Genomic DNA, 21,241 nt, shown 5'->3' on the forward strand with positions numbered 1-21,241 from the left:
GTGCTGATATAGACACGCGTCCTCTTCCAGGTAGATTCATAACATCACCAGTTGATTGGAACTTACTAAGTATTGCCCTGATGGTGGAAATGGGAATTTGTTAGCTTGATGCTTTAGCTATTTAGCTGTTTTCTTACTGCCACTTTTTATTTTGTGAGGCTCAACAGTCGTCTTCTGCACATCAGAACTATATTCTTTGGTTTTACTTATTCTGATGAATGATTAAGCAAATGTGGTCTTTGTGTTACCTCATATTTATACTCCTGTGAAAGAGGAAGTCATGACTGAACAACTTCATGTTTGTAGTCACCCTGCTGTGCTAAAAAATGTAAATAAGAATGGGAATATACTTTATAGATATTTTCTTCATAAGAATTTCAAGGGGTGCTAATAATTGTGGACATAATGAAACTAATGAACGATCAAAAGTATAAACAATGCAGATTTTTCTCAGCCTTCTTTGCTAATATTTAATAGTATCATTTGGGTACTGTTATGTACGTTTGAGGTACTAATATGCACCCTTAAGGAGTAAATAAAGTACAAAGGTGTACATTTTCAAAAGGTACCACCCCAGTGACAGTTTTGTACCTTTTTTCTGAGAGGTGTATAGAAATTATATATTTAAAAAAACGGTTAAACTTAGGAAGTGAAATATCTATAATGAAACTAATTGTGATAATAAATATCTATAATGAAACTACATTGTGCTTAACCGCAATGCACCACATATGTTCCTATACATCTGTATTTCCCTTTATTCCTTTGATGTAAACAAAAAGCACACACAACCTGTTTACTTTAATTAGTTGAATAATGCAAATGCAGTAAACAAGGCTTTTCAAAAGTGCACAAGTTCCTTATGTGCCATTTTTGGGTAACTGTCTGCTGCATCCTGTGCTGGTCACAGAAGTGGAAGTTATGCGGTTTCAAACTGAGCATTTGCTGTCCTGAGGAAGGAACACACATTTGACTAGACCGTATCTTCTCTAAAGATGTGCTGCGCATCAATTCATCTCCTCATTGGTATGTTTAAAGATATATTTTTGTTGTTGTTGTTGTTGTTGTTGTTGCTGTTTTTTAATGTATTTATTTATTATTTGAGTAACTGCTCAAATTTGTGCGAATAGCGAATTGAAAACAAGAAAAGGAGCAGAATTAAATAAGATGTAAATAATCAACTAACTAATCGTCTATTTCCTACTGTACATTTAAGGGTGGAAAATGGTTTCCATTGGTCATTCAGCCATTATTGTAGATGTACTTGTAATTTATAGATGTAATAATTTGTAGATTGTAATATCTATGCTCCTCATGACCTGACCAAACCTTGATCTGGTACAATGCAGGTGCCTTATTTGTCTTTGCTGTTGAAAATGAGGCAACAACAATAAGCAGCACAGAAATCACCACTGCTCCAGTTTCAATGTTTATTGACAACACCACCCTAATCAATGAACCATCAGAGGGCTTTCTAGACAACTTTACCACTCCAAACTCCACTGTCGCCCTGTCAAACATGACGGTTGGAAATACCACGTCAGGTAGCTTTTTCATTTTGCTTGATCAGCTGTCAATTAAGTGTCCACACACTTTATGCAGCAATATGGTACAATTGGTAGAAAAACTGTAAGACAGTTTATATGCTATGCTGCTTGCTTCAGTATTGATACAAAAATGGGAACCTCTAACCAAAGAACGTTACATTTGGTGATTTGTTTTTGCCCTTTTTGGCCAACAGAATCACCTACTCCTCCGCCCTCAGAACATCCACAGACCAAGAATTACACTACAGACAACCCTCTGAAAAAGGATTCACAATCAAGCACAAAAAATATGATCAAAAGCACAGCAAGCAAAACAACCAGTAAGCGAGACAATACTGTGCAAGCATAATGATCACTGATTGTGCCTTTCATCATAAATATATGACATTTGATTTTGCACAAAAGAGCAATGTGCGAATTCTGTTTTAACCTCTAACTTTAATCATAATGAGTCATTCTCACACAGGAAGTACCTGTATGTGCTCTAGCACACTCTTAAAACTGTCATCGTCTGTCAAAATAAATTATTTTTATTAACCACTTAAAGCAATTAATGTAAAAAAACAAACAAACAAAAAAACTGTATATTAGATCATAAATTTGCTATTCACAAAAAAAATACTTATTTTATTTGTGCAATGCATGTATATCTATGCATAATTTATTATTTTTACAGCAATTCAAGCACCAAAACCTGGCAAAAGCCATGGACCAAGTGAGTGACTTTTTTTCTTTATTGTCAGTGTCTATTAATATTTTTATTTCAGTTTCCTTGTTTATTTTGAATAGACAGATAACAAGATATATGTTTTTAATGAATCTTATTTTTATTCATTTATTTTTTTACTCTCAACAGCTTACATAATTATCCTGATTATAGTTGTTTTGTGCCTCTCTGGGGCAGTAGTTTATTGTTGCCTTCAAAAGAACTCCAGGGTAAGACATTTTTTGTAAATGATTACTAACAAGAATATTTGGAAAACCAGTAATAAAATTAATAGCCTTGATATGTGGCTCCCTGTGCATTTGATATTTTATAATCATTACATCAGATATACAAACTACATACTGATCATGTTTAATGCAGAAGTACTCTGTGGACTCACATCCCAAACAAGAAGATGCTCAGATCCCACTCAGCACAGTGGATGTAGAGGTGTTTGACACCACATCAGTCAAAGGTACCTGACATTCTTAACTTTCCATCACCACAGGGATTTCTCTATTTACACTGACCCTGTGTTCTACACTGTTCCCAAAGATATACAAACATTCACTCCTGTCGAGTCCACCGAGCCGCTTAAGGACCCTGCGCCTGTGAAGGAAGCTGAAAAGCCTGAGGGAGGGAAAGGTATGAGACAAGCAGCTGATTTCTGTCAAATACTCTATGGCAATCACGTAATCTTGAGTAATGCATTATAGTTTAATTTAATTCAACACACATGTGCTGACTGTTGTGTTTTCACTAATTTTCGTCAATGTGTGAAGACCTATATAAAGAACTAAGGAGCATAAGAACCAACCAGATGAAACAAGTGTGTGTGTGTGTGTGTGAGAGAGAGAGAGAGAGAGAGAGAGAAAGCTGCGCCCAACACTACAAAGGGAATACGGGTAGCTGTTATTCAAAATTTATAAATAAAATGAAATAAAATAAATACTACCTTTCAAAAGTTTGGGGTCAGTTACATTTCTAAAGGAAATATCATACCGACCCCAAACTTTGAAACAGTGCTGAAAGTTCCTAAACTACTGTACTAAACTCTACTGTACTAAAGTTTTCAACTAGAGCAAAAATGATTTGTCTATGATCCACAAGTCATTTTAGTCAAGCCAGTGACTAGAACACTGTTGTTGAACTAGTTGCAATAACAGAGAGCTCCACTGGATGGACTTCTAAGACAATAGTATGTATCTGCCAGTTTCTCAGTAAAGAATCCTACATTTTACAACAATGTTCAAACAGTGATAACTAAAAATTAACAAGAAAATAAAAAAAACTTCCAAATTCTCAAATTTAGGGCTGGTCCAGTTTCTTCAGTATGCTCAGTTTATATGGAAACTCCAAGCTTAAAGCCATGCAATATCCAATAATCTTCAACTGCAGCTGTTGCACTGTGCTGTAAGAATCCTTGTGCTCAATTCTGACAATACAATACAATAAAAAAAACGTAGGAGAAATATTTAAGATTTCTAGTTCTGAACAAAACATTTATCTTGTGCTGATATTCTAGTGTCTGCCAGAAACCATTATCTGAACTGAGCCTGCATGGACATGTTTCAATGCCTACAGCATTTAGGAAATGGCCATTTTTGACCAGAAGCATCTGGTCTTTGTGTCTGATCCCTACCATCTGGAAGACCCATAACAGAAATAAAGATGCCATTGGTTGTTTGGGTTTGCTGGTAGAGGATTTTGTCATTTTTTCTGGTCATTGCTCAGAGATGGGGGCACATAGCGCCTTTTATTTATCTGGGATATCAACAATCCCAGCACTCTATTGAAAACTGAAGAGTGAAGGTGACTGCAGTTGACTGGAAATAATGACAGCTTATGTGTTTCACCCTCACCACTCTTGCAACAGGATATTACACTATTTCCCTAAACAGTCTAGCAGTTTGAGAAACTTTAGAAGTTCCCTTAATTACGACATTGTCATTTTTCAGCAGTACAAAAAATAGATTACTTATTCACACAATATCACCCACAGAATGCTTAAAGGGGGTTAAACTGATCTGAGAGACTGTGATTTAAAATATATATAGATTTTTATCAACAAAAACATTCATTTGATACTCCATGAATTTCTCAAACTTGTTTCTGACCTTCATTAATGTCATTTTCATATTTTTTTAGTCATAGGATTGGACGAAACTGGATAATGCTCTGTTAATTTATATTAGTACATTTAGTACATGACTTTAAGACTTTTGGACTGAATTCATGTTAAACTAGCCCAGATCCTGGTGTTAATGGGATAGTTCACCCAAAAATGAAAATTCTGTCATAATTTATTCACCCTCATATCATCCCAAACCTGTATGATTTCTTGTACTACAGAACACAAAAGATGATTTATTTATGTATTTAGTCCATACTACAGGTCCCTACATTCTTAAATCTAATTGATTCATTTAAGGCCAGTTACAACATCAAATGTACTTGTGTTTATGGATTAGGCTGTGAACACCTTGTAAAATGCTAGACAAGATGACAATGTAAAAGTAACAAATGTGACTAACGAAAGGGTGTAGTGGGTTTGTTTGCCTATAGCAAGTGGTGCAATGGCTTAGCATTACTTACTATGGTCTCAGTTTCTCAAGCACCCTGTAATCACAGGATGGTTCTTTTTCCCACCAAAATCTGTTGCCTGTCATTGACAAGCTCCACTGGTTCCTCTTTAGGAACTAATGGGTCTCAGTCCATTTCCTGGCTTTAGCAGCTTTACTTACTGCAACTGCCTCCAGGTCTAAATCAACTACATGGTTGGAGAGAGTGAGTAACAGTGAGAGAGGGAAAGAAAATGACCATGGAGGAAAAAATAAAACAGAAGTGTGCATTGCAATGACATAGTGACTAATGGTTTAACGATGCCTCTTTATCCTGTAAGTGCTGACTTTCCAGTCACAAGGCTGTTTCTACCACCTGCTCATTCGGTTTCTTCCAATGCTAATTTGTAAGATTTACTGCACTGAAAATGATAGAAACCACAAGATATCCTCAGGTTTGAAACCACTGCGGCCAGACACCCAGGTGTTTTGTGTGCAATTGTGTTTTTGTGGAGTTGTCGGGAAAAAAGTATAAGTGTCTACAGATATGAACAAGTACAATTTAAGACTTTTTTTAGACCTTTTTAATACCACCTTATGTGAAATTTAAGCCCAAACCTGCGATGGATATACACATAGGTATACGTATATTTAATGTGTTTAATGTAAAAAGAAAACAAAATATCAACACTGTCAAAAATGCTATTTATTATTACGATATACAATGAACTTTTCATACTAGCAGACAATATCCCATACAAAATATCCCCACAAAAGCACCGCATCACTGAGTTGGTGGTATAACAATTTATTCAGAAGAAAAAAATTGTATTCATAGGATAGGACGAAACTGAATAATGCTCTGTTAATTTATATTAGTACATTTAGTACATGGCGTTAAGACTTTTGGACTGAATTCATGTTAAACTAGCCCAGATCCTGGTGTTAATGGGATAGTTCACCCAAAAATGAAAATTCTGTCATAATTTATTCACCCTCATATCATCCCAAAACTGTATGATTTCTTGTACTACAGAACACAAAAGATGATTTATTTATGTATTTAGTCCATACTACAGGTACCTACATTCTTAAATCTAATTGATTCATTTAAGGCAAGTTACAACATCAAATGTACTTGTGTTTATGGATTAGGCTGTGAACACCTTGTAAAATGCTAGACAAGATGACAACGTAAAAGTAACAAACGTGACTAACAAAAGGGTGTAGTGGGTTTGTTTGCCTATAGCAAGCGGTGCAATGGCTTAGCATTACTCACTATGGTCTCAGTTTCTCAAGCACCCTGTAATCACAGGATGGTTCTTTTTCCCACCAAAATCTGTTGCCTGTCATTGACAAGCTCCACTGGTTCCTCTTTAGGAACTAATGGGTCTCAGTCCGTTTCCTGGCTTTCATTATTGTTTTATCAGCTTTTACATACTTAATTCTGCATGTTTTTAATATCTACCCCAGGGTGTTATACCTTTATAAAGGCCAATATTTTTAAACTTATTAAATGTAGGCATCATCTTTCATGACAAATTCTTACAATTGATCAAGAAATTCAATATACACTGGCTGTTACCAATCAAATTAAATAATTGACACTGCAAAATTACAACTGCAGTAAATAATGTTTAAATACAATTTTGAATATACAAATAAAATGTTGGGGGAAAATGCATACTTTTAAACATGAGACTAAACCGCCAGTAGGTGGTTCATTAATTCAACCGATTCCTTCAAAACGCACAATCATTCAGTAACAAACATGCCTTGTGTTGCTTGGAGAATGTGCAATACTTCTGTTCTGATCTTTGTTTGGAAATATTTCCGTTGGTGAAAGAACAAAATATAGAAGTCAATATTGTGACTAAAATGTAAATAACTTTACATACTTAACTACTTGTTTGTTGAACGAAAATCAGTGTAACATTTGCAATCGTGAAAATTGCCAAAGCAAAATAGCCCCCTTGTCAAGGTGTGTTAACTACATCATGTTATAAATAAACTAAATATTTAAAATGTTTACCTCAGTATGTTTGTTCTGTGAGTTTCTTTATGTGTGCCGTTACCTATTTGATTTGATTTCTCCATGAAAGTCTCTGAGAGAGAAAGACAGCACAATCCTCAACAGTGCGACATTGATACGTTAAGCTGAATGTAATAAAATCAGAAGAATCATTCTCACGTTTTGATGCGTACTAGTTATTTTTTTGTCACTTAAGTTTTAATCAAGCTAGCTTTCCCATAGGGCAGGTAAAATTCTTCAGCCATTTTTCAGTAAACTTGCATTAAACCATTTAAAGTAGCTAGGAGGCTGCTCAACCAGCTGGTGTTCGACTGGATTCTGCTACCGCAATTCTCTCTGATGACGCGTTGACTACAGTGGGGAAAAAAATCTTTAATCTGTCCGATGATTGTAAACAGTCACTGGGTCCGTCAGACTGGAGAGATTTTTGTGGTAATGTGACATACTGAATCTAAATGTAAGACATTTTAAGACTTTTTAATGCCTTTTTTTAGGAAGACGTTAAGTCATTTAAAGACTTTTTAAGGACCCACGGCCACCCTGATAAATAGTAAAGTTTAAATATTTGATGAGTGTATAAGGGTATTCACATTTGAACAGTGCCAGCGTAAAATTGTTTTTCGATTAAAAACAGCTGGTTGGAATATACATATTCTTTTCATTTTTGGTGTGAATAGAATACAAACTTATTTTGCTTTTTATCTGAACTGAACTTCAGGCTCCTGTATGTGTGACTACATTCTTTACAATTATGGAAAAATTTGTAAGCTTGTGCAAAAAAGAAGTATTTTACATAATGTAAAAATGATGTATTATGCTTGTTACTACGTTATATTTCTTTGTGTGACATCATACTTTTAGATATTGAGAACTATTATAATAACCACAACCAAAAACTAATTCTTACACATATTGCATTCCCTACAGAATCAGCTGATGTTAAACAAGAAAACCAACCAAATGTATCCAGCACTCAGGCCACAGTGAACACAAAGGATAAAACGGATGGGCTGACCATAGTGGATCTGACTGATGGAGAACCGACGATCTCCAACAAAACTTCAATGGAATCCCTAGATGATGCTCTCAATGAAAACAACAGCAACAATACAGGAGCTGAAGGTTAGTGAGAATGAGAGAACATTTCTAATGTCAGTTAGACTGTCCATGGTCTGTAGACTGAGAGATGATCTGTAGACCATAGAGACCATAACCATAACAGAGAGGCAAACAGACTATAAAACACAGTGGTGCTTTAATATACTGTAACGGTACATTCACACGGGGGCGTCAGCGTTAATGATTCTCATTTACTTAGAATGGGTGACGTCATGCGTTGCTGAACTGAATTGTGGGTCCGTCGGCGTCACATCACTGGCGTTGCTCGCGGCAAAAGTTGAACATTTCTCAACTTTTCAAGCACCAAGGGAGGCGTCAGCCAATCAGATCGCCTTATGCAAATACCCTACCTCAGGCACTAGTCAACTGCGGTCCAATGTAATTGGTTGTTGTCACTATGATGATCCTGTCAGCACCAAGCTTCAGACATGCCGTCAGTCAAGTGTTGACGCCGATGCCCCGTGTGAATCTAGCGTAAGCACTGAGAATATTATTGAGGTTATTCAATTGTTTGGATACACTAACACTATCTCTCTCTATTCACCACTCCTTCCTTTTGTTTCAGTCAACGGCAATGGGCAGGAATTAACTGAAATCTCTATTGATACTTTACTTCTAAAATAAATCAGCCTTTTCCCAACATTTTACAATGGTAAGTGTTTTCCAGCAGTCCATGCAGATACATACATACAGTGCTGTGCTCTATTAGAGATGTACTCAAGCAAAGGAAATGCTTCTGGGGGGAAAAACAGTATACCTTCATGTTTATTGTAACTAAAGTAGTAGGGCATAAATCACACATTCATATCACAATTCACATTGGTCAGTCCAAGCAAATTTCACTTTTTTACTCGTGTGGATATGTGGTAGAGGGCATTCCATCTCTCATCACATCATTTCCACAGATGCCGCTCCAGGTCTCATGTCATCAGACACTTGAGAGAGATACCACAGTTTTAATTCTTAAAACTTTTTTAAAAGTTTTTTTAAAAACTAAGTTTTAATTAAGGGTGTTTTCTGCACACCTGTGCCACAGCAGGTTGAGACTTTATTTCTGTTTGCAACTCCCAGTGAAATTTGTTTCTCTGTTAACAGCTGATGAGAGACCTTCATCAGCATTTCAGTACACGATGCCCCATGGTATGGACAATGGAATGCTCCATAGTGCTTTATATTACAGCAGTCATACCATTTCAGAAATGTAACATTGTCAGCAAAAATAAAAATAAATAAACAAACAAACAAACAAATAAATAAATAAAAATCATAGGCTAAATACTGAGACATTCTGAAAATGTACTTTTACCCAATTGTAATACAATGGGTAATACAAATGTAATAATTTTTTTTTTTTAAAAAGGACCAATTCACTTAGTGGTCTCAAACCTTTTGGACCCACCTGTATAGGTTATTATTACAGTGCTTCATATAGCATAATTTGTCTCTTTATGGAAGAATTTGCATATATAAAAGAAAAAAATGCAGAATATACTGTATGTACGCACTACTGTTCTAAAGTTTGGTGTTGGTAAGATTTTTTATTTTTTGTAAAATCCTTCTTCACCAAGGCTGCAATTTATTTGATACAGTAAAAACCAACAATATTAGCATATTATTTTAATATTTAAACAAATAATGAAGCTTAATATTTTTGTGGAAGCATGATATTTTTTTCAGATTCCTTGATATATAAAGTGCAAAAGAACAACATTTATTAAAGTATGAAATAAGCATCTTTTTTAACATTATAACATCTTAACTACATATTTGAACGGTAGTGTATACATGCATACACACATGGAAAGCACAAAGTGGAAAAGTATTAGAAATAGTTATACATAGTAAGGCTACACACAGACAAACTGTAATTAGCAGAAAATAGTCCAGTCTTTCAAAAACAAACAAAAACAAAAAAACAGTTAAAGCATCAAAGGGAGGAAACAGAGAGAAAACCTCTCATTCATTCCAGCTGGTTTGGAACTAATGAACAGGTTGGAGACATGGACTTGAAAGAGGTCATTCCACCCCCATAGATAACAACTAATGACCATGACTGCTCATAAAGCAGTATAATTAGCTAGCGACCCAGGGATTATTATATAGGGTATTATTTTCCAATAAGGGTATGCTTTCATGTGCTCTCCGGTCATTGTAGAGGATCCGTTTCCAGGTTTTGATAGGGCTCTCATAAATGCGTGAGCACTTTTTTTTCACTTTATGGTGCTTAGTCTACTCAAAAGAGAGAAACAAAAACTAATCAGACAGCAATATTTTGGGCACAGTTTAGTGAAGGCACTTACATTTGTGGCCAACAGTGCTCTGTCTGCTTTAATGGTACTTTATGCACTACTTTCAGGTTTAATTCCTAAAGGTTAGTATGATGAATTATGTATTAAATCAACAAAGAAAAAGATCTGAAATCTGGAAAAACTTGAATCTTAAAACTTTTGAAGGAGTGGCCCGCACAATATGCTCTAATGACAAAGAAGCCAAGTCAATGCTAGATTTACAATAACAATCAGACACTCGCCCAGGCCTGAACAGTATTAGACACTGTGCTTTGGTGTGAAACTAATGTGTGTTTGTGCGTGCACACATGCAGTTATTGACTACCAGCGTTTTGATGTGGTTATCTTCTCACCTGGCCAGGTGTAACTTAGGATGAGTGGGAAAGAGAGAAACTCAGAGCTGTACCAGGTGGTGCCTTCTGGTTTGAGTTAAAACCTGCAATCTTCTGTGCACTTTTCCTAGTTGTAAAGTTGTACGCAACCTTTACTCAGCCATTGCAACATAAATGGAAACATGTTTCACCATATCAGAAAGAGTTGGTGAGGTAATTGTGTTAGGTGGAAGACGCATAATAGGTTACTGGTAAAGTTTGGTTCTCTTTGTTGGTGTTAATTGTTAGTTATTTGTTATGTTTCCATGGTTCTATTGATACATTATGGTTTTATTTATAAAATTAACCACATATTTGACAGTGTTTGCATGTACACAAACACCGATGACTGTATTTGGGGGTAAGTGAGAAACCGTATTTCATTAAAATGTCATTAAAAGGCATTGTTTCAAAGAGAATGTTGCAAACAATGTCCTTATAGACTTCCTCTATGCACTTCAGACTAAGTTTATCAGGAATAGTTCACCCAATTTACTCACCCTTGTGTCAATTTTCTGTTTACTGCAGAAGACAAAAGAAGATATTTGAAGAATGTTTTTATCCAAAAGTCAATTGGGTCAACAAATGGTGATCCATCAGTAATATCATCACCCATTGGTTGTTGTGGCAAGATGTCAAGCCATACAGTATGACACACAAGAACCAAAGAGGTTTGATGTTACTTTTCAAAAATCTTCTTTTGTGTCCTTCAGAAGAAATGAAACTTGCATGAGTTCGGAACAACGAGGGTGAGTAAATGGTAACAACCTATTTTTTTAAAGGTGTGCAAATCCTGTTTCTGTAGAAACTGCTGTATCTTGCATTAAAGACACTCAATGACAGGTGTCATTAACATTACAGAGCTGAACATTAAAGGCCATTTAGCAATAAGACTTGGAGAATTTGGGTTTAGGTTGTTGGAAGTGTGCGTTCATATATTTAGCTACTTTATCCCCTCTCATATTTCTAAAGCTTCTCCTATTCACCCTCAGTGAGAGTCATGAAAGGAGGTTTTATGTTGAGACCACACCCATGTAGGTCTATCCCACCACAGTGACCCAGCAACCCTACGTTTGATTCACGTGGGAAACATTCATCAGTGTCCCTCTAGATCTCCCTGTAAATCCTCACACCTTTCTTAATTGCAGCTATTTTTACAGAATGGGATAAAAGAAATGCAATAGGCCCCTGAGTCAAGCCAATGACTATTCTTCCACAGTTGTGAGGCAGAAAACTTGAAGCTTATTCTCGCCCACCTGTTCAAAGACCATGCGGCCTGTATTTATGTATTTCTTAAATCAGTTACACTAACATAGTTTTTATCTTTTTCATTTAATTGATGGCTGTTTGTAAACCTAACAAAAATGTAAGCAAAAAAGAAAAAAGCATAATGTTCTCTCTTACTGGATGCTTCCTGTGTTGTTGTCATACAGTAGCTGTCAGACTCAAAGTTCATTTATATTTTGTCCTTCTCCAGCTGTCCTTTCGCTTAGGCTTTTTTTTATCCATCCTGTGCTACTCTTGTGACTACTCTGTGACTTTACAAGCAGTGAAGTCATTTAAGTGGGGTGCTATTAGTTCATGGCAAACATACATCGATATTTCAAACTTCCTGTGAGTTTCTTGGAACTCTTGTGTACAACTTTATAAGTTTTCATTCATTCTTGTATTTCATTTTATATATATACGTATATAGTAACGGGGTGAAGAATCACACGACAAGAAATTTCAATCAATACCCCGGAGGGTGGATTTATTGGGGTGAGGGGTGCTAGTGAGAAAGGTCCAGGTAGGTGCTCCGGTGCCGTGAGTGCTCTCTTCCGTCTTCCCAGTGCAGAGGGTCCGTGCAGTGCTCCTGTGGGGCTGGTCGGTCACACGCTGCTTTCTGTGGGGAAAATGAGAGGGCGAGTTAGTGCTCAGTCTCATGGAGGAATCTCCTAGATGGCAGGGCTTGCGTGGCTTATGTAGCCGCCGCCTGATAAAGGTGCAGCTGTGACCGATCAGCCTGTGATGATGATGGCCAGGTGCTCCTCGCTTGTTTCCAGGGCAATGCTGATGAAGCCTCGGGACGCTCGTCCCTGTCCCCCCCCCCCAAGCGTCGCCCTGGTCCTGTTAACGATATGAGATAGTAGGGGAGAGATAGGGGGTGGGTGGGGAGTGACCCCTGAGAGACCTGCGAAAGCTGCCCAGATCCGAGAGAGGCCATCCGCGTTGGCATTCGCGGCTCCAGCCCGATGACGTACCTCGAAGTGGAAGTCCTGGAGCGCGAGGAACCATCGGGTCACCATGGTATTGGTATCCTTGGCGCGGGCCATCCACTGAAGGGGTGTGTGGTCCGTGACCAGGGGGTAGTACCGCAGCTCCAGGACTGCCCACTTGACGGCTAGGGCCTCCTTCTCCACCGCGGCGTAGTTCCTCTCGGCCTGGGATCAGCTTCCTGCTGATGTAGATGACAGGATGCTCCTCACCCTCCTGGATCTGTGACAGGACGGCTCCCAGTCCTGTGTCGGAGGCATCCGTCTGCAGCAGGAAGGGGCAGCTAAAGTCCGGGGCTCGGCGGATGGGCTCCGAGATGAGGGCCCCCTTCACCCTCTGGAAGGCCTCCTCCGCTGCTGGTGTCCACTGTACCTTCTCCGGCTGCCCCTTCCTGGTCAAGTCTGTCAGGGAGGCGGCTAAAGAGGAGACGTTGGGGATGAAGCAGCGATAATACCCTGCCAACCCTAAAAAGGCTCGTTCCTGGGTCTTGGTCTCGGGTCTCGGAGCAGAACGTACCGCCTCCACCTTCTTCTCCTGCGGCCGAATGAGACCCCGTCCCACCTGGAAACCCAGGTACTTCGCCTTGGAGAGGGCAAGGTGGCATTTGCGAGGGTTGGCGCTGAGTCCAGCCCTCCGGAGCTCAGAGAGCGGGCCGTTGCCTGACGACGACCCCTGGCAGCGTCCAGATGTCGTGCTGTAGGACATTGGTCCGCCCGGGAAGAGAGGAGAACGCATCAGAGAACTGACCAACCAGTTGCTGCAGCTCCCTCTTCTGGGCAGCCGAGAGGTGGGGGTTGACGTCAACAACCACGGGATCAGAGATGGCAAGGGCCGCGAGCTGGTCTCTAGTCCCCATCCACTTCTTCAGGAGGTTAATGTGGTAGAGCTGCTCGGCTCTCCTCCTGGGCCGCGAGCTGGTCTCTAGTCCCCATCCACTTCTTCAGGAGGTTAATGTGGTAGAGCTGCTCGGCTCTCCTCCTCCCTGGCTGACGCACCCGGTACGTTGGCCCAATCTTTTCCAGCACCGTATAGGGACCCTGCCAGGTGGCCTGGAATTTGCAGGCCGCATTGGGGACTAGGACCATGACTCGGTCTCCGGGCTGGAACTCCCGTGGCTGGGCTGCCCAGTTATAGTGGCGCTGTTGGGTCTGCTGCGCCTTTGTCAGGTGTTCCCGGACTAATGCCATGACCCGGTCGATCCTTTCCCTCATCTGTTTTACATGCTCGATGACAGAGCGATGGGCTGCCGGCTGCTGCTCCCAGGCTTCCTTCGCCAAATCCAGGAGGCCGCGGGGTTGCCGGCCAAAGAGGAGCTCGAAAGGGGTGAAGCCAGTTGAGGCCTGCGGGACTTCGCAGATCCTGAAAAGGACATAGGGGAGCATCCGGTCCCAGTCGCGTTTATCCTCCGTGACCACCCGTCTCAACATCTGCTTGAGCTTTGATTGAAGTGTTCGACCAGTCCGTCGTTCTAGGGATGGTAGACCGTGGTCCTCAACTGCGTCACCCGCAGCAGCCAGCAGAGGTCAGCCATTAGCCGGGACATGAAGGGGGTACCCTGATCGGTCAGGATCTCCGCTGGGATGCCGACTCGGCTGGAGAGCAGGAAGAGTTCCTGGGCAATGGCTTTGGCGGTGGCTTTTCGGAGGGGCACTGCGTGGCATAATCGACGATCACCAGGATGTGTTCATGTCCCAGGGCAGACTTAGGCAACGGCCCCACAAGGTCCATCCCGATGCGTTCGAAGGGCATCTCAATGATGGGCAGCGGTATCAGCGGACTGGGGGTAGGTGTCCTGGGTGACGTCACTTGGCAGGTTGGGCAGGCTTGGCAGAACTGCTTCACTTCGGCCTCCAAGCCCGGCCAGTGGAAGCGGTCGCGGATCCTCTGGATGGTGTTCCCGGCTCCGAGATGCCCTGCCAAGGGATGGGAGTGAGCCAGCTCCAGTACGGTCTCCGTTTTGGTGTGTGGCACTACCAACAATAATTTTTCCTCCCCCCTTCGCCCGCGCGACACAGTACAGCAGGCCATTTTGCACTACAAAATGTGGGAGAGGGTGGGGACCAGGCTGAACCTCCTTGCCTTCAATGACCCGGGTCCATCCATGCTTCAGCCTGTCGTCCTCCCGCTGTTCCTTCCCAAATGAGCCCCCTCCCATCACCTGTTGGAACACATCATAGAAGAGATTAGGATTTTGGGAGGGGGACTCACCTTCTCTCCCGCTATCCGAGGCCAGAAGCACGGGCCGCTGACGAGGCCCTGTCGTGGGCCTCCTTCTTTGGCGGCCCCCTCCTGGGCTGGCAGGCTGCATAGCCGTAGCCAGCAGGCGGTCAAACCCTGGCCAGTCTCTCCCGATCAGCACGGGGACGGGAAGATCCTTCACGACCCCGACTTCCACCGGCCAGGCGCCGGGAGCGGCCGAAATGGTCACCCTGTGAGCGGGATTTTGTCGTGTATCCCCGTGGACACAGGTTATGGGGAGGAAGGCTTTATATTCCGTTCGGGGGGAGATAATCTGCGACTGGACCAGAGTGACCGCACTGCCCGAGTCCAGGATGGCCCGGAATGGCTTTCCTTTCACTTTCACTTCCACCTCTGGAGCTCCAACTGGCAGGTCGGGGTGCACAATGCAGCCGGCCAGCCAGGTCCGTGCGGGACTTCCATTGGCATGGGCTCATCCCGCGGAGAGGGAGCCGCCGGCCTGCCTACTGGTCGCGGGGTGCGCTCCGGCGCGCACCGCTTCTGGACCACCCTCCGGGGAAATGGCGGCGCTCGCTCCCCAGCATCCCGGTGTTGGGCCGCATCCGCCAGCTTGACAGCCTCCACCAGCTCGGAGGTGGTGGTTGGGTTCCTCATCCCCACTGCCTGTCAGTGGGATCGGGGAAGGGCTCAGAGGATACGGTCAATCACCACGCGCTCCGCCACCTGTCCAGCCGATGGAGCCCCCTCCAGCAGCCAGTGCTGCGTGAGTCGTGTGAGTTCGGCGGCCTGGGTACGGGCCGGCAGACGGGGCTTATACTCCCACTCGTGGAAGTGCTGGACGGCACAGATAGGGGATAACCCCAGGCGGGCTAGGATTTCCTTCTTGACCTCCTTATATTGATCGGCGGAGGCGGCGGGAAGAGCGAAGTATGCATACTGCGCTTCGCCCGTCAGCAGGGGAGCCAGCACCCATGCCCAGTCATCCTGATGCCACCCTTCCAAGGTGGCCGTCGATTCGAACATTTGTAAGAAGGCTTCTACGTCATCATGAGGGGTCAGCTTGTGTAGCAGCTTCACGGCTTGCACTCGGGGGTCCGGCAGCGGAACGCGGTGAGCGGCGGCGGCACGGAGTGCTGCGAGTCCCTGCTCCATCTCTCGTTGACGGGTGGCAAGGTGCTCAACAATTTGTTGCTGGCGGATGCTAACCTCGGTGAGCCGCTGGAGGATTTCGTCCATGGTGGGGGAGGAGCGCTCGCCTGTGACAGAAACCGGAGACAAAACAAGGAAAAAAGGTGAGGTGAAGAAGATCGCTTGTCGGTGATTCTTCACTGATTTACCCGCATTCTCCACCAGTGTAATGGGGTGAAGAATCACACGACAAGTAATCTCAATCAATACCCCGGAGGGTGGATTTATTGGGGTGATGGGTGTTCGTGAGAAAGGTCCAGGTAGGTGCTCCGGTGCCGTGAGTGCTCTCTTCCGTCTTCCCAGTGCAGAGGGTCCGTGCAGTGCTCCTGTGGGGCTGGTCGGGCACACGCTGCTTTCTGTGGGGAAAATGAGAGGGTGAGTTAGTGCTCAGTCTCATGGAGGAATATCCTAGATGGCAGGGCTTGCGTGGCTTATGTAGCCGCTGCCTGATAAGGTGCAGCAGTGACCGATCAGCCTGTGATGATGATGGCCAGGTGCTCCTCGCTTGTTTCCAGGGCGACGCTGATGAAGCTTCGGGACGCTCGTCACAATATATATATATATTTATGAACCTGAAACTAACAGGTGACCACTTTATATTGCTATTTGTTTGTTAGTTTTTCTAAAGTATATTTATATAGAAAAAAGTCAGTTTCCTTTCTGAAAATCTAGACTGTCTTACTGTGTGTTCACAATGGTGAAAACACTGTTTGGCTAAGGTTTACAAGGTAGGAAAGATATATTTTCTAACACTAACAAGACTGCAATTCTTTAACACACTATATGCAATAAACACCCACCAGCTGCTCTGAACAACAGACACAAGTTTGACCACCACTAAAGTCTGGTCTTGTTTATCTAGATAATCAGAAGTTCCCAGAAAGGAATATTTCATGGCATCTGAGTTTCATATGTGGATTCTTAATATTCCTAAAATAAAATAATCAGTGTGATTGTTGGTCCATTAATTAAATGCTGTTGTCATTAAGACAATTAGCACACATCTTGTTTTCTATCAGTTGCATTCGGGAATCAACTTAAGGACACTTTTCTGTCACATATTACATGCACACATAAATAACCAATAGAATGTTTACAAGTGTGCAATTTATGACCATTTCGCTGATAAAGAAAAACAGTTGTTTATACTGGTTTGTGACATGCACAATACAAAACTACAAGCAACCAGATTATCATAATCTGTGATGTCTTATCCTATGTATTGTTTTCATTGTTGTTTATTTATTTGTTTTTTAATAATAAACGGCTGACTTCCACACACACAGTTTCAGGCACATGTCTGACTGGTGGGTCTCTGAAAAGACACAATTCACAGAAAGGGCATCCGATAGCACATTCTCTCTCTTCCAGCTTTCTATTCTAGTGTCCTAAAGCAGCGGCTTCACAGGCCTGGCTGTGATCAGCCCACTGCTGAAAGATAGATACCTTCACCTGCCCGTATCTGCCCTGGGCATCATAGCCACATTCCTTAGAGTGGGATTGACATGACACCTCTCCACCAACACAGACTCTTTTAACTGCTAGTAAAAGGAAAGTCTTGACAAGACAGCTTTGGCATGATGATTATTAATGTTACAAGATTTATTTGTGACTGGAGAAAAAGCGTTTGATTGATGCTCACTATTGGCCGATCTTGCTGGCCTGTCAGAAGAGATTTTTTTTTTGCAGATAAAACCGAGTAATGAATCTCTAAGCAGTAGGTGTTGTGTAAGAGGTAAAACTATTTTCAAAAACTGATCCCTTCAGGATGTGTCCTTTTTGGATTATGAGACACACAAATCACAATTTTCACACCTGGAACCAGACATGAGGTTGTAAGAAAGACACTTGAAGTTTAACCTCAGCCTCAGTCCTGGACTCCAATGGAAGCAGAAATGAGAACTAAATGATTTATCACAAAAATGGATTCCAAGGATAAAAATCCATGATATTGTGGCTTCTGTGACCTTAAAACTGAATTACAAATGATATATGTGTATCTTGATTAAGAAACTGTAACAACTGCTTTACACTCTACCTGTTACATTTAAAGTTTAGTTGGGTATCTTAAACTTAAATCTAGAGTAGAAAGGGACAAAAAGGTATTGAGATGGAAATTTAAACTGTCTCTACAAACCTGCCCTAACAGCTCTGATATAATTAGAGGTTCCACTTCAGTTTAACAGATTGGAGCTCTTAGATTAGTCCTCTGGTTTTGTCTTGATAAATCCTTAAAAGAATGTCCAGTCTTCCTGCTTTCCTCTCTCTATTTAAGGGGGGGTTAGGAGATTGTTATCTCAGGCTCAGTTTACTATGTACCCCAGCTTACTCTAACGAGTCTATTCCGATGTGTATAGTCCACTCGTGCCTTTGTGTAAGCCTATAAAGAAAGTATTTGTGTTAAATTGGATAACAAGCAGCTTTTCTGTTGATAATTGAGTGGCCATTCATAAATTTCAATACAGATGTCATTGCACGCCATTGTGTGAACCAGTGTTAATTTTTTTGTTGAAGAATAATTTTCGTCAATGACATTTTTTTCACTGACGACAACGAGATGATAACGAACTAAAACTCTTTTTGAATGACAAAAACTATGACTTAAATCTATTGACATTTTCGTCAACTAATAAAAACAAGATGAACATGTTAGGGAGGGACGATTTGGGAAGAGATTTATTCAGAACGAATCTGCTGCGTGGTTCGGAGGTTAGATGCGTACATATGAACCGGCGGGACATAAGCTAACATACACTTGCTGAACGTCGCATAAAATGTTAAAAAAGGTCAATATGTGGGAGTAAGAGAGGAGCAGACTTATGGATAAATCTGACGACGCAAGAGAGAACGTGTATCAGTACACTGCATCCATTGCAGCTGTGCATTCAGTTTTAAAAGGATAGCAGCCTAATTTAGTTGCTATTGTCATTGATGTTAATCAAGCAACAAAAGAAAGACAGAAAATCATGCACTGCTCTTTACTGAAAAAATGTTGTAGCCCTAAAGATTAATCTAAATTTATTTATAGAAATAAATATGTCTGCTTGAAAGAATGAATAATATGGTAAACAAGTTGCTATAAAGAATGCATAATTAGCCTATACAACCATTGGTATTTCATTAAAAAGAAGACCATGTTCTTGTTCTTTATGAGAAGTGGTTTTATTTAATTTTAACATAAAGGCATGTTGTGTGTCACTGCAGTTAAATCGGTGTCTAGCATGATAAAACCTTAATATCAAACCTATATAATGAGTTTGGAAATTTTAGAGAAATGCTTAATAAATGCACTGTAACTAAACCCAATCGATTTTAGCTGACTAAATTTACTGTGGATTTAGTCGACTAAAATCTTATGATATTTAGTCGACTAAAACTAGACTAAAACTAAAAACAATTCAGATGACTAAAATATGACTAAAACTAAATCAACATTTTCTGTCAAAATTAACACTGGTGTGAACAAGCCTACAGGTTAAACAAAACATGAAGCTTATCAGTTTTCAATGAATGTGAGCATGTCTGTAAATATATTTTTCACATGTTTTTCACAAATAACATCAAGTGCTCTTCTTCTGATGTTTTAGCTTGAGGTAAGTGGTCATGTCAAAGGCTAAATGCATGTAGAAGGTTATGAGCTGGCTTTACAGCTCATGGGAAAAAGTAAAGTCAATTTTATCATTTTGGAGCCTATTTTATTTTATCAGCAAGATAAATGTCCCATGTTGTATGTTGATGTATTGAATAAATGTGAAAAATATTATATAATTAAAAACAATATCAACTCTTTGTTTTACAGATCTCTGAACCAGACTGATGGATTTTTTTAAATTGGAAGCAAAAGCTGAACTAAGTTGTAAACTACGCGAGTCATTGTTAGAACAATGTTGTTTGCATATACAGTACATACAGTACTATGAAAAGTCTAACAGGGCCCAGTGTACTGTGTTGATGATATAATGTAACTTTCTTTATAATTTTTTTCTTGTGTTTTACTCATATTTTGAATTGCATTGTGTTGTTTAAGGGTTAAAGGAAGTATACTGTACATACATAAACTTAACGGAGAAACTTAATGGAGTTAGTACCTTTACAGTTAACATAATATTACCTATTATGTTTGATTTTAATATTGTAACTAATTTAAACCTAATTTATGAAAATCTAATCTAATCTTAAAAGGATCATTTTGTCAATTTTCAACCAGCTTTGCTCCACAGTTCGTTTGGAAGTGCTTGTGTGGTGCACACCAGGGTTCAGATGGCAGCATTCACACTCACTCAAAGGAACCGCACTATCTGACCAATCGCACCAGGGTTCATTTTAATCGAACCAAGCATGGCAAGTGTGAACACACCCTGAAATAACTGAAATCATTTAGCGAAGTGATAATGAACTCTAATAAGGTCAAGACCTGCCTGGAACAAGTTTAGCCAGGCTTTTCCCTGAAAATAATTGAACATTTTAGAACTTTCGTCAACCAATCAGAATCAAGCATTCAACAGTTCCTTAGTATAAATGTAAAATACTTTAAGACAAATTAAAAATCATAAAAAGGGACTTCTATAAAATAATCTTGTATATTCCTAAATAATAATGATAATAAAAATAAAAAAAAAACATAAAAAGATCAACCAGAGACTGATAAGTCTACACTACAGCACACCTATGTAAAACTGTACAGTTCTTGCGGTCAGCTGATGGACACAGGGGTGTGTGATTGGGATAAAGGGAGGAGACAGAGGAAAGGTATCGCAAGAATGCTGACGTGACCGCAGTGCAAGAAAAACGGTGCCACTGGGCAGGCCAGGCAAAAAGCCACCCCTCTCCCAGCTCACCTTCTGTTTGATCCAGTTGGGTAAATTATCCTAGGATCCTCTATTTATACAGTGTGTATATTTACAGCGTTGGATGATTGGGATGCTGCAATGTGCGAAAGCAATGTGAAAACATTGCCGTCCTTTCTGGGAAAGA

At 40.8% G+C, this 21,241-nt stretch overlaps 1 protein-coding gene across 2 annotated transcripts; it reads left to right on the plus strand.

The window, feature by feature from the left end:
• The first annotated feature begins 929 nt into the window (after positions 1 to 929).
• Positions 930 to 20,461, plus strand: LOC107598734 (uncharacterized). 2 transcript variants are annotated; one of them, XM_016290151.1, is made up of 10 exons: positions 930 to 1,026; positions 1,350 to 1,544; positions 1,742 to 1,867; positions 2,224 to 2,262; positions 2,404 to 2,483; positions 2,635 to 2,728; positions 2,809 to 2,898; positions 7,774 to 7,968; positions 8,531 to 8,617; positions 20,067 to 20,461. In XM_016290151.1, the coding sequence occupies exons 1-9, from the start codon at positions 996 to 998 to the stop codon at positions 8,587 to 8,589; spliced, it is 909 nt and encodes a 302-aa protein (XP_016145637.1). In that variant the 5' UTR covers positions 930 to 995; the 3' UTR covers positions 8,590 to 8,617; positions 20,067 to 20,461. The 2 variants fall into 2 exon arrangements, with proteins under 2 accessions (XP_016145637.1, XP_016145638.1); XM_016290152.1 differs by lacking the exon at positions 20,067 to 20,461 and adding an exon at positions 9,061 to 9,128.
• Positions 20,462 to 21,241: the final 780 nt, after the last annotated feature.

This window comes from Sinocyclocheilus grahami, unplaced genomic scaffold (assembly GCF_001515645.1).
Source record: "Sinocyclocheilus grahami isolate Dianchi unplaced genomic scaffold, SAMN03320097.WGS_v1.1 scaffold255.1, whole genome shotgun sequence".
Lineage (NCBI taxonomy): Eukaryota > Metazoa > Chordata > Actinopteri > Cypriniformes > Cyprinidae > Sinocyclocheilus > Sinocyclocheilus grahami.